Raw genomic sequence first — 13669 nt, 5'->3', positions numbered from 1 at the left:
AAGTGTAAGTTAACTTTGCAAATCAGTCCTGCATTTTGAGAGGGACTCTCTGCCCAGATGAAGAGAGGTGTTGTAGCCGAAGAAGTGTCTTATGGCAAAGATGCACGGCAACAAGAGGTCTCTACTCTCAATATAATAATAGGGTTAATATTAATATCACCAGAATATCAACTTATGCACAAGCAAAAACTGGCATTTAATTCTATCTGCTTCGCTGCCGTTGTGTGAGGTGTGGACATTGCATCTCATACCCTCTTTGCCAATGAACGTTTTCTAGAATTGTTGCCACTTTGCTGGCCTTGAATAATGTCCTTGCCTCCTTCACTCTTCCTGTATATTTCCCTCTCTCTTTATCTCTCTCTGGATTCCTCCATCTCTCTCACTCTTCATCCTCCTTCTCTCTATCTCTACCGCAGCCTCTTTTTCTCTATATCTTCCGGTCTTTCTAGTTTCTTTTTTTCTCTCATTCTGCCTCTGGTTCTCCTCCATTCTTGTTTTCTTTCACTCTGAAGTTTCTTCTTCTCTCTACTTTTTTCTGTTTCTCTCATTAACCTCTTCTCTATCTTTTCCCTCCCACCTTATGCATATGGACAGTATAGCCAGGATTCAAAAACACATTGGGGCTGATTTACAAAAGTATTTATGAAGAATTGAGTTTATAATGGAATAATACTAAAAGAGTAATATTTTACATACTTCATTTTCCTTCACTCTTTTTCAGTTTTGCTCTCACTCTCTTCCCCCTCTATCTCTCTATTTCTTGATCTACCTTTGTCCCTCTTTCTCTTGTTTCCACTATTTCACCCCTTTATTTCACTCTGTCTGAATTTCACTCATTCTCCCTTATCACTCCCTGTGTGCCAGTTCTGTTGCTTTTTGTCGTTCATGTTCTCCTTGTCTTACTCTCAACTCTTTGTCTCTCTCTCTCTCTCTCTCCTCTCTCTCTCTCTCTCTCTCTCTCTCTCTCTCTCTCTCTCTCTCTCTCTATACTCAGCTTTCCCCTATGGCCCTCTTGCTTTCACTTTTCTTTTACTCTCTTTTCTTTTCTCTTTAGCTCTCTCTGCCTGTAGCTCTCTTTCTTCCGAGACCTCTAATTTCATCTCTCTTTCTCTCACATTCTCTCTCTCTCTCTCTCGGTCTCTTCCTCTTTAAAGCAGTTCCTCTCTTTTTTCCCCTGCAGCAGTGACCCAGTGTGACCAACATGACAAACAAGGAGGACCCGGTGGACAGGACAACACTTGTGTAAGACACAAGCCTGGAACTGAAGATTCCTCTTCCTGGATGGGTTTATCGCCCTACCTGAGACAGACACTATGTCTCCGCGCAGGTAAGTGGACTTTATATAAAATATATTTTAATGACAGGTCTCCTGCCTTTTATATATCAAAAACCCCATTGAAATGAGAGAAATGTCCAGAACAAAAGATCTCAGAGAAATGTGAGCTAGAGGGCAAAGAGAACATGTAATAAAGGAAGGGAAATATTCAAATTGATTGGAAACCCTATAACGTGGCATAACAGAAACCATGAATATCTAATGGAGAAACACTGTAAACCCCTGACTCAGAGATATCCAATGTAGGTCCAAGAGGGCTGGATCCATACCATAGGATAACTACATGAGATACCTTACCATACACTCAAACCATTATTCCACAGCATAACTACATGAGATACCTTTACATACACTCAAACAATTCTAACATAGGATAACTACATGAGATACCTTTACATACACTCAAATCATTATACCATAGGATGACTACATGAGATACCTTTACATACACTCAAATCATCATACCATAGGATAAATACATGAGATACCTTTACATACACTCAAACAACGCTATCTTAGGATAACTACATGAGATACCTTTACATACACTCAAACCCTTACACCTTAGGATAACTACATGAGATACCTTAACATACACTCACACAACTCTATTATAGGATAACTACATGAGATACCTTTACATACACTCAAATCATTATACCATAGGATAAATACATGAGATACCTTAACATACACTCAAACCCTTACACCTTAGGATAACTACATGAGATACCTTAACATACACTCACACAACTCTATTATAGGATAACTACATGAGATACCTTTACATACACTCAAATCATTATACCATAGGATAAATACATGAGATACCTTTACATAAACTCAAAACCATTATACCATAGGATAAATACATGAGATACCTTAACATACACTCAAACCATTACACCAAAGGATAACTACATGAGATACCTTAACAGACACTCAAACAATTCTATCATAGGTTAACTACATGAGATACATTTACATACACTCAAAAGCATTATACCATAGGATAAATACATGAGATACCTTTACATACACTCAAAACCATTATACCAAAGGATAACTACATGAGATACCTTAACAGACACTCAAACAATTCTATCATAGGTTAACTACATGAGATACCTTTACATACACTCAAAACCATTATACCATAGGATAAATACATGAGATACCTTTACATACACTCAAAACCATTATACCAAAGGATAACTACATGAGATACCTTTACATTCACTCAAACCATTACACCAAAGGATAACTACATGAGATACCTTAACAGACACTCAAACAATTCTATCATAGGTTAACTACATGAGATACCTTTACATACACTCAAAACCATTATACCATAGGATAAATACATGAGATACCTTTACATACACTCAAAACCATTATACCATAGGATAAATACATGAGATACCTTTACATACACTCAAAACCATTACACCAAAGGATAACTACATGAGATACCTTAACAGACACTCAAACAATTCTATCATAGGTTAACTACATTAGATACATTTACATACACTCAAAAGCATTATACCATAGGATAACTACATGAGATACCTTTACATACACTCAAACAATTCTAACATAGGATAACTACATGAGATACCTTTACATACACTCAAATCATTATACCATAGGATGACTACATGAGATACCTTTACATACACTCAAATCATCATACCATAGGATAAATACATGAGATACCTTTACATACACTCAAACAATTCCATCTTAGGATAACTACATGAGATACCTTTACATACACTCAAACTCTTACACCTTAGGATAACTACATGAGATAACTTAACATACACTCACACAACTCTATTATAGGATAACTACATGAGATACCTTTACATACACTCAAATCATTATACCATAGGATAAATACATGAGATACCTTAACATACACTCAAACCCTTACACCTTAGGATAACTACATGAGATACCTTAACATACACTCACACAACTCTATTATAGGATAACTACATGAGATACCTTTACATACACTCAAATCATTATACCATAGGATAAATACATGAGATACCTTTACATACACTCAAAACCATTATACCATAGGATAAATAAATGAGATACCTTAACATACACTCAAACCATTACACCAAAGGATAACTACATGAGATACCTTAACAGACACTCAAACAATTCTATCATAGGTTAACTACATGAGATACATTTACATACACTCAAAAGCATTATACCATAGGATAACTACATGAGATACCTTTACATACACTCACACCATTATACCACAAGATAACTACATGAGATAACTTGACATACACTTAAACAATTCTATCAGAGGATGACTACATGAGATACCTTTACATACACTCAAACCATTATATCATGGGATAGCTACATGAGATACCTTTACATACACTCAAATCATTATACCATAGGATAACAATATGAGATACCTTTACTCACACTCAAACCATTATACCATAGGATAACTACATGAGATACCTTAACATACACTCACACAATTCTATTGTAGGATAACTACATGAGATACCTTTACATACACTCACATCATTATACCATAGGATAGCTATATGAGATACCTTTACTTACACTCAAACCATTATACCATAGGATAACTACATGAGATTCCTTAACATATACTCACAAAATTCTATTATAGGATAACTACATGAGATGACTTTACACACACTCAAACCATTATACCATACGATAACTACATGATATACCTTAACATAAACTCAAACCCTTATACCATAGGACAACTACACAAGATACCTTTACATGCACTCTAACCATTATACCATAGAATACCTACATAAGATACCTTTACTTACACTCAAACCATTATACCATTGGATAACTACATGAGATACCTTAACATAAACTCAAACAATTTTATCATAGGATAACTACATGAGATACCTTTACATACACTCAAACAATCCTATCACAGGATAACTAAATGAGATACCTTTACATGCCCTCAATCCATTATACCAAAGGATAACCACATGTAATACCTTTACATGCACTCAAACCCTTATACCATAGAATAACTACATGAGATACCTTAACATACACTCAAACAATTCTATCATAGGATAACTACATGAGATACCTTTACATGCACTCAAACCATTATACCATAGGATAACTACACGAGATACATTTACATACTCTCAAACCATTATACCTTAGGATAACTACATGAGATACCTTAACATACACTCAAACCCTATACCATAGGATAACTACATGATATACCTTAACATAAACTCAAACCCTTATACCATAGGACAACTACACAAGATACCTTTACATGCACTCTAACCATTATACCATAGAATACCTACATAAGATACCTTTCTTACACTCAAACCATTATACCATTGGATAACTACATGAGATACCTTAACATAAACTCAAACAATTTTATCATAGGATAACTACATGAGATACCTTTACCTGCCCTCAAACCATTATACCATAGGATAACTACATGAGATACCTTTACATACACTCAAACAATCCTATCACAGGATAACTAAATGAGATACCTTTACATGCCCTCAAACCATTATACCAAAGGATAACCACATGTAATACCTTTACATGCACTCAAACACTTATACCATAGGATAACTCCATGAGATACCTTAAAATACACTCAAACAATTCTATCATAGGATAACTACATGAGATACCTTTACATGCACTCAAACCATTATACCATAGGATAACTACACGAGATACATTTACATACTCTCAAACCATTATACCTTAGGATAACTACATGAGATACCTTTACATACACTCAAACCCTATACCATAGGATAACTACACGAGATACCTTTACATACACTCAAACCATTATACCATAGGATAACTACATGAGATAGCTTAACATACAATCAAACAATTCTATCATAGGCTAACTACATGAGATAACTTTACATCCACTCTAACCATTATACCATAGGATAACTACATGAGATACCTTTACATACACTCAAACCCTATACCATAGGATAACTACACAAGATACCTTTACATACACTCAAACCCTTACACCATAGGACAACTACACAAGATACCTTTACATGCACTCTAACCATTATACCATAGAATACCTACATAAGATACCTTTACTTACACTCAAACCATTATACCATTGGATAACTACATGAGATACCTTAACATAAACTCAAACAATTTTATCATAGGATAACTACATGAGATACCTTTACCTGCCCTCAAACCATTATACCATAGGATAACTACATGAGATACCTTTGCATACACTCAAACAATCCTATCACAGGATAACTAAATGAGATACCTTTACATGCCCTCAAACCATTATACCAAAGATAACCACATGTAATACCTTTACATGCACTCAAACCCTTATACCTTAGGATAACTACATGAGATGCCTTAACATACACTCAAACCCTATACCATAGGATAACTACATGATATACCTTAACATAAACTCAAACCCTTATACCATAGGACAATTACACAAGATACCTTTACATGCACTCTAACCATTATACCATAGAATACCTACATAAGATACCTTTACTTACACTCAAACCATTATACCATTGGATAACTACATGAGATACCTTTACATGCACTCAAACCATTATACCATAGGATAACTACATGAGATAGCTTAACATACAATCAAACAATTCTATCATAGGCTAACTACATGAGATAACTTTACATCCACTCTAACCATTATACCTTAGGATAACTACATGAGACACATACACTCAAACCCTATACCATAGGATAACTACACGAGATACCTTTACATAAACTCAAACCCTTATACCATAGGATAACTACATGAGATACCTTAACATACACTCAAACAATTCTATCATAGGATAACTACATGAGATACCTTTACATGCACTCAAACCATTATACCATAGGATAACTACACGAGATACATTTACATACTCTCAAACCATTATACCTTAGGATAACTACATGAGATACCTTAACATACACTCAAACCCTATACCATAGGATAACTACATGATATACCTTAACATAAACTCAAACCCTTATACCATAGGACAACTACACAAGATACCTTTACATTCACTCAAACCATTATACCATTGGATAACTACATGAGATACCTTAACATAAACTCAAACAATTTTATCATAGGATAACTACATGAGATACCTTTACCTGCCCTCAAACCATTATACCATAGGATAACTACATGAGATACCTTTACATACACTCAAACAATCCTATCACAGGATAACTAAATGAGATACCTTTACATGCCCTCAAACCATTATACCAAAGCATAACCACATGTAATACCTTTACATGCACTCAAACCCTTATACCATAGGATAACTACATGAGATACCTTAACATACACTCAAACAATTCTATCATAGGATAACTACATGAGATACCTTTACATGCACTCAAACCATTATACCATAGGATAACTACACGAGATACATTTACATACTCTCAAACCATTATACCTTAGGATAACTACATGAGATACCTTTACATACACTCAAACCCAATACCATAGGATAACTACACGAGATACCTTTACATACACTCAAACCATTATACCATAGGATAACTACATGAGATACCTTAACATACAATCAAACAATTCTACCATAGGCTAACTACATGAGATTTCTTTACATACACTCAAACCATTATACCACAGGATAACTACATGAGATTCCTTTACATACACTCAAACAATTATACCATAGTATAACTACATGAGATACCTTTACATACATTCAAACCATTATACCACAAGATAACTACTTGAGATACCTTAACATATACTCAAACAATGCTATCAGAGGATAACTGCATGAGATAACTTGACATACACTTAAACAATTCTATCACAGGATGACTACATGAGATACCTTTACATACACTCATACCATTATACCATAGGGTAAATACATGGGATACCTTTACATACACTCAAACAATTCTATCTTAGGATAACTACATGAGATACCTTTACATACACTCAAACCGTTATATCATGGGATAACTACATGAGATACCTTTACATACACTCAAATCATTATACCATAGGATAACAATATGAGATACCTTTACTTACACTCTAACCATTATACCATAGGATAACTACACGAGATACCTTTACATGCATTCTAACCATTATACCATAGGATAACTACATAAGATACCTTTACATACACTCAAACCATTATAGCATAGGATAACTACATGAGATACCTTTACATACACTCAAACCCTATACCATAGGATAACTACATGATATACCTTAACATAAACTCAAACCCTTATACCATAGGACAACTACACAAGATACCTTTACATTCACTCAAACCATTATACCATTGGATAACTACATGAGATACCTTAACATAAACTCAAACAATTTTATCATAGGATAACTACATGAGATACCTTTACCTGCCCTCAAACCATTATACCATAGGATAACTACATGAGATACCTTTACATACACTCAAACAATCCTATCACAGGATAACTAAATGAGATACCTTTACATGCCCTCAAACCATTATACCAAAGCATAACCACATGTAATACCTTTACATGCACTCAAACCCTTATACCATAGGATAACTACATGAGATACCTTAACATACACTCAAACAATTCTATCATAGGATAACTACATGAGATACCTTTACATGCACTCAAACCATTATACCATAGGATAACTACACGAGATACATTTACATACTCTCAAACCATTATACCTTAGGATAACTACATGAGATACCTTTACATACACTCAAACCCAATACCATAGGATAACTACACGAGATACCTTTACATACACTCAAACCATTATACCATAGGATAACTACATGAGATACCTTAACATACAATCAAACAATTCTACCATAGGCTAACTACATGAGATTTCTTTACATACACTCAAACCATTATACCACAGGATAACTACATGAGATTCCTTTACATACACTCAAACAATTATACCATAGTATAACTACATGAGATACCTTTACATACATTCAAACCATTATACCACAAGATAACTACTTGAGATACCTTAACATATACTCAAACAATGCTATCAGAGGATAACTGCATGAGATAACTTGACATACACTTAAACAATTCTATCACAGGATGACTACATGAGATACCTTTACATACACTCATACCATTATACCATAGGGTAAATACATGGGATACCTTTACATACACTCAAACAATTCTATCTTAGGATAACTACATGAGATACCTTTACATACACTCAAACCGTTATATCATGGGATAACTACATGAGATACCTTTACATACACTCAAATCATTATACCATAGGATAACAATATGAGATACCTTTACTTACACTCAACCTATTATACCATAGGATAACTACACAAGATACCTTTACATGCATTCTAACCATTATACCATAGGATAACTACATAAGATACCTTTACATACACTCAAACCATTATAGCATAGGATAACTACATGAGATACCTTTACATACACTCAAACCATTATACCATAGGATATCTCATTCATTCATTAAATCTTTATTTCGACATTTTTCAGTCATAAAAGATTACAGTAAAAACAGTATACATAAAAAACATAAAATGAATTTGACATGAAATGTACACAGTCACTGTATAAAATCACCCTTGGGTGTCACTGTAATAAGAGTGGATCTTTTGGACCACATTGCTAAAAGGAATTTTGAAAGTGCAAAAACTATATGTGGTGATGTATCTGTCTTGAGAACTCTCAATGCAACAGAGCATTTATCAAAACCCAAGTTCTTGCATAGCGGTACAATCCAGTACTTTCTAGCTTTTCTATAGGCAGGGCAGAAGAAGAGCATATGCATTTCATCCTCCTTGGACGCACCACACCCAGGGCAGGATTTGCTCATGGAAGACGACCACTTGCCTACAAATACCCCTAACGGTAGTGATCCATGCCTCCATTACCATAGGATACGGTCGTCACTTGGTGATTTCTTTAGATGATCAACAATACCATTTATATAGATTGAAAATAGTGTTGGGGCGAGGACACACCCTTGCCTTACCCCTCGCTCCACCGGGAAGGGCTCAGTTACTTCTCCCTGCTTGCCCCACCTAATTTTAGCAAAATTGTTTTCATGGAGGCGCACAAGCAGGGTGAGTAGTTCCTGGCTTAAGCCTACATCAGCCAAGGTCTGCCACCATTTTTCTCTTGGGACCAGGTCGAAAGCAGCTTTTAAGTCCGCAAAAACTGCATACAATGTCCCCTTTTTTAGTGTGACATTTCTCCAATAGATGGCTATGAAGTAAAAGACTTGGTCAACACAATCCAAGGCCATGCTGACATCTTTTTCATTAAATATTTGATGTTTGAAAAAGACAGGTGGAGGGGGGGGGGGGGGGTCGGAAGTATGGGCTGGATTTCGGGCATACTGCGGTTGGAAAAACTCAGTCCATTTATTTTTAGCAACATAGTTTTGTGGTTGCGCGGCTGTCCCTCCCCTGTCCCATTTTACTGTGGCCCAAAATAACTTAGAATCCTTAGCTGTGCAAGCCTGTTTCAGTTTGTGCCAGCATTCCTCGTCCCAACGTTTCCTAGCTTGTTTTTTGGTCTGTCTATAGCTATCTCTCGCCTTTCTAACTGCTATGGCATTGCCCGTTCTCAATTCAGTGCTTAAGTTAAGACGTGCCAACCTACAGCTCTTGTCATACCATCCTTGTCTTGGTTGTTCTCTTTTGACTTTATTTAAATCTACTGTTTTAATGAAGAAGCTTTGGAGTTTGCAGAAGAGGTTTTTATGAACCTCCATCATATAGTCCTGGAAGTTAAGCTTCCCATAATGGGACTTGATGTTGTTCATCTATCACTGTTTTTTTAAGGACCTCTAGTTTTGCTACATCTTCTATCAGCATTCTCCGTTTCAGGTGGCATTGATTGTTTGAACATACAACATCTTGCGTCACCCGTTCATTTTGATTGGTATGCTCCAATGTCTCATAATAGGAGTAAAGGGTCATGCATAGGGGATTGTGATCGCTTTCCAATCTTTCTTCCACAACCATATCTATCAATTTGTTCCAGGCCCTTACATCTAATAACAAATAGTCAATTCTACTAGCTGCTCGGCCGTTATCAAACGTATTGCTCCCTTTTAGATCAGAGGACGAACGCCCATTTACCGCTCTCAGTCCTCTTGCTAAGCAGAGACTCTTTAGCTGAATTGCCACCGCACTCCATTTTTTAATAGCAGGCACCTCCAACTGGGGTATTCCCCACTTGGTGTCCTCCTCCTCGGACAGAATCCTATCCTCTTCACCCAAGGGTTCAAAGGTGGCATTAAAATCCCCGCCCACAATAATGTGGGATTGGAGTGTTAACATTTCAATATTCTGTTCTAAAATGGATACTACCTCTGAGGATTTACCGCCACCCACCCCCCTGGCATAAACATTAAACAGGACAAGTTCTTGGCCATTTTCCCATCTAACGTTAAGTGCTAAAATGTCATTAGATGGTACAGATCTTTGCGTTATTGAGCAATTCAGCGACTGGCGGATCCAAATTAATAGGCCTCCAGAGGGGCGTCCCAAACGATTTCTAGTTGCTGGTATGTGGAAATTTAGATACCCCTGGCGAAAAACTGGGTTCAGTGACCAAGTTTCTTGTAACATGATAATGTCCTGTTGGTCAATGAAATCAACCCATTCTGGTGTAGCAATCTTATTTGCTACGCCTGCTATGTTCCATGAGACGAGGGACAGAGATGATGTTTCTTGATATGACATTGTCTGGCCCTTCTCCACATTATCTATATTTACATCAGGGTCAGCAATTATTATTTCTCCGCCCGTCAATGCTGCCTCAATCCCTGCCGCTTCCCTATTTCTATTTATACCCTCTGGTTCTTTGTCTAGCTCTCCAGAAATTGAGGATCGAAATTCCCTGTATCCTATTTTCTGCTTGTTAGGTTGTGTGCAAGCCATGTTATCTGCCAATCTATTAGTTTGTATTCTCAGTGTTTTAGGAGACAAAGATTTACACCTTGCGAGTCAATCGCATTCGTTTAAATTAGATAAAGCCGAAAAACGATTTTCCAGATTCAGCCCCCAATCACAGATAGGGCCATCCCTAGCCCTTCTATTTCCCACAACTGACCACTTAGTCCTAAGTATACTTGGCTTTGCCACGAGTCCTCTTCTACTGTAGAAGAAGTCCAACGTGAGTGGTATTATTTCTGCCGTTCTGCCTTGGGGGGGGGGGGGGGGGGGGAATATGTTAAGCAGGATATCCGGTAGTACTTCAGGGCCCTTAAAGTTTAGTACAACACAGTCCCCTGCAAATTTCTTGGGTTTATTCCCTATCCATTTCACCCGTCTTGCTGTTAACAAGTCATCTGACAGCTTTTGTTTGCCCCACGGAGATATGTGCATATTATTGCTCAGCCATTGCAGTGCTTTGTTTAATAGGGAATCTGGTGACTCGACCTGACCTATATTCAGTGTTGGCACATTAGCAAGAACAAGGATCAGGGGTGAGGCTTCTACAATTAGCTCCACAGGACTTGTTTCTAAATTAAAGTCAGAAACTATGGTATTCCCTGGGATTATTGGGGGGCCCACAACTATAGGGTTGTTTGGTTGCATATTAGGATTTAATCTAGTTGACTGAGTAGGGGCTAGTATATCTTCTGTTCCCCCTGGTATATTTCCCACCGATTGTTTTTCGTCTAATTTACCCATTACCAGATTCGGTATTTCCCCCACACTATCATTGGTAGTTTTTAGGAGGGTCTCCAGTTTGTTGACTTTATCAGTGAGGTGATCAATTTTAGATAGAAGAGGTTTAATTATCCGAGTCAACTTAGTGTCTAGCATACCCATGAGCTTATTCATAATGGCATCATCCCATCCTATACTGCCATTTTCTTCCTCCCCTTTTCCTTCTGAGACACTTTTTTTTGGGGGGGTTGCTGGTCTTTTCCTACTAGACCGCAGTCCTTCTCTTTTAGGGGGAATCTTAGTGGCACCTCTAGCTGCTCTTGGCGCAGGGACAGGCATTGGTGAAGAGATGAATTCCTCAACTATCTCTTGTTCATGTTGGGAGATATTTAGATCATCCCCCACTATTATGTCAACATTTGTGTCTAGATTTGAAACCATCGATTCTGTCGAGACATTTAACAATGGGCTATCATTATTGTGATGTGTAGATAGTTCTATGACATTTGTAATATCAGAATCCATTTCAGTCAAACCCAATTTCTCTCTTTGGGAACATATTGGAGAGGTACTAAGTCCCAAGGAGGACCTCCGTTCATTATTTATTTTTGCCACCACCTGCACTAAATAGTTGTCCATGGTGTTGGCGGGAGCAATGGGGTTTTTTTGTTTCGACATGTTAAAAGCTAGAAAAGCCCAGATAAAGTATAACAAGCTAATGCAATTTGCAAGTGTCAATGTATTAACCCTTAGTCCCTTAGATAGTCAATAACAAAGACTCAAAAGGCCAATTACCTCGCGGCACGAATTTGTAAGAGTCCTGGTCCAGTCCAGTCGTGGCCAGTCTTAGACTGTCCACCCTTTGTCCGGCCTTAGTCCGGCGCGTCCCGCGCGCGTCCTCGCGGGACGAGGGACCTAACAATGCTTTATGCGCCGCCTGGGTGTCGTCACTTCCCCCCGTGGGATCCTGGGGGATGTAGGCAGACCGGCGGAGCCAAGCCCGGCCGGTCGCTGCAGACAGAGGTATGGCGGAGCAAAGCCCGGCTGCTGGTCAAGAGGGTCAGCGCTGGCAACAGGAGTCACTTGGGCAATGCTGGAGCACCAGGTAGGTTATCAAACTAATTGTAATTACACCTAATTACCATATAAACTTTAGCCAGAGCAAGAGCATGGGTCTTGTTAACAGAGCCCAGGGCACAATCAAAGTCAATAACCACCAGTATCAGGAAAATGAATGGCGGTGCTCAAGGCAAAAGGTATGACTTTCTCACAATGGCTGTTTTTAATTGTCTGCATGTATTCATATACATATAAGAAAGGATCCTGTGAAGATTCTCTAGAATGAGTTATGCAATAAAATGTGAGTTTCTCCAACACACGTGTTACCTTATTCAAATTTTTCAAGCAAGATTACAAGCACGGGTCCCAGATATGTTGGATGTTTGGATGTTGATACTCAGGGTTCACGACTATGCGCAGGGTTACTCGGTCACTCAGTCACTCAGAGAAGAGAGAATAA

The 13669-nt window shown here is 37.5% G+C and overlaps 1 protein-coding gene across 1 annotated transcript in view; it reads left to right on the top strand.

The window, feature by feature from the left end:
* LOC147736646 (collagen alpha-1(XII) chain-like) overlaps positions 1–13669 on the top strand; it is a 76405-nt gene that overhangs the window by 24758 nt on the left and 37978 nt on the right. Inside the window, exon 4 of the mRNA XM_086953410.1 lies at positions 1181–1327. Within this exon, the coding sequence (XP_086809536.1) occupies positions 1181–1327 (147 nt within the window). The remainder of the gene's footprint in view (positions 1–1180; positions 1328–13669) is intronic.

This window comes from Lissotriton vulgaris, chromosome 1_2 (genome assembly GCF_964263255.1).
Source record: "Lissotriton vulgaris chromosome 1_2, aLisVul1.2, whole genome shotgun sequence".
NCBI classification, from domain to species: Eukaryota; Metazoa; Chordata; class Amphibia; order Caudata; family Salamandridae; genus Lissotriton; species Lissotriton vulgaris.
This window is presented reverse-complemented; position numbering and strand designations above follow the sequence as displayed.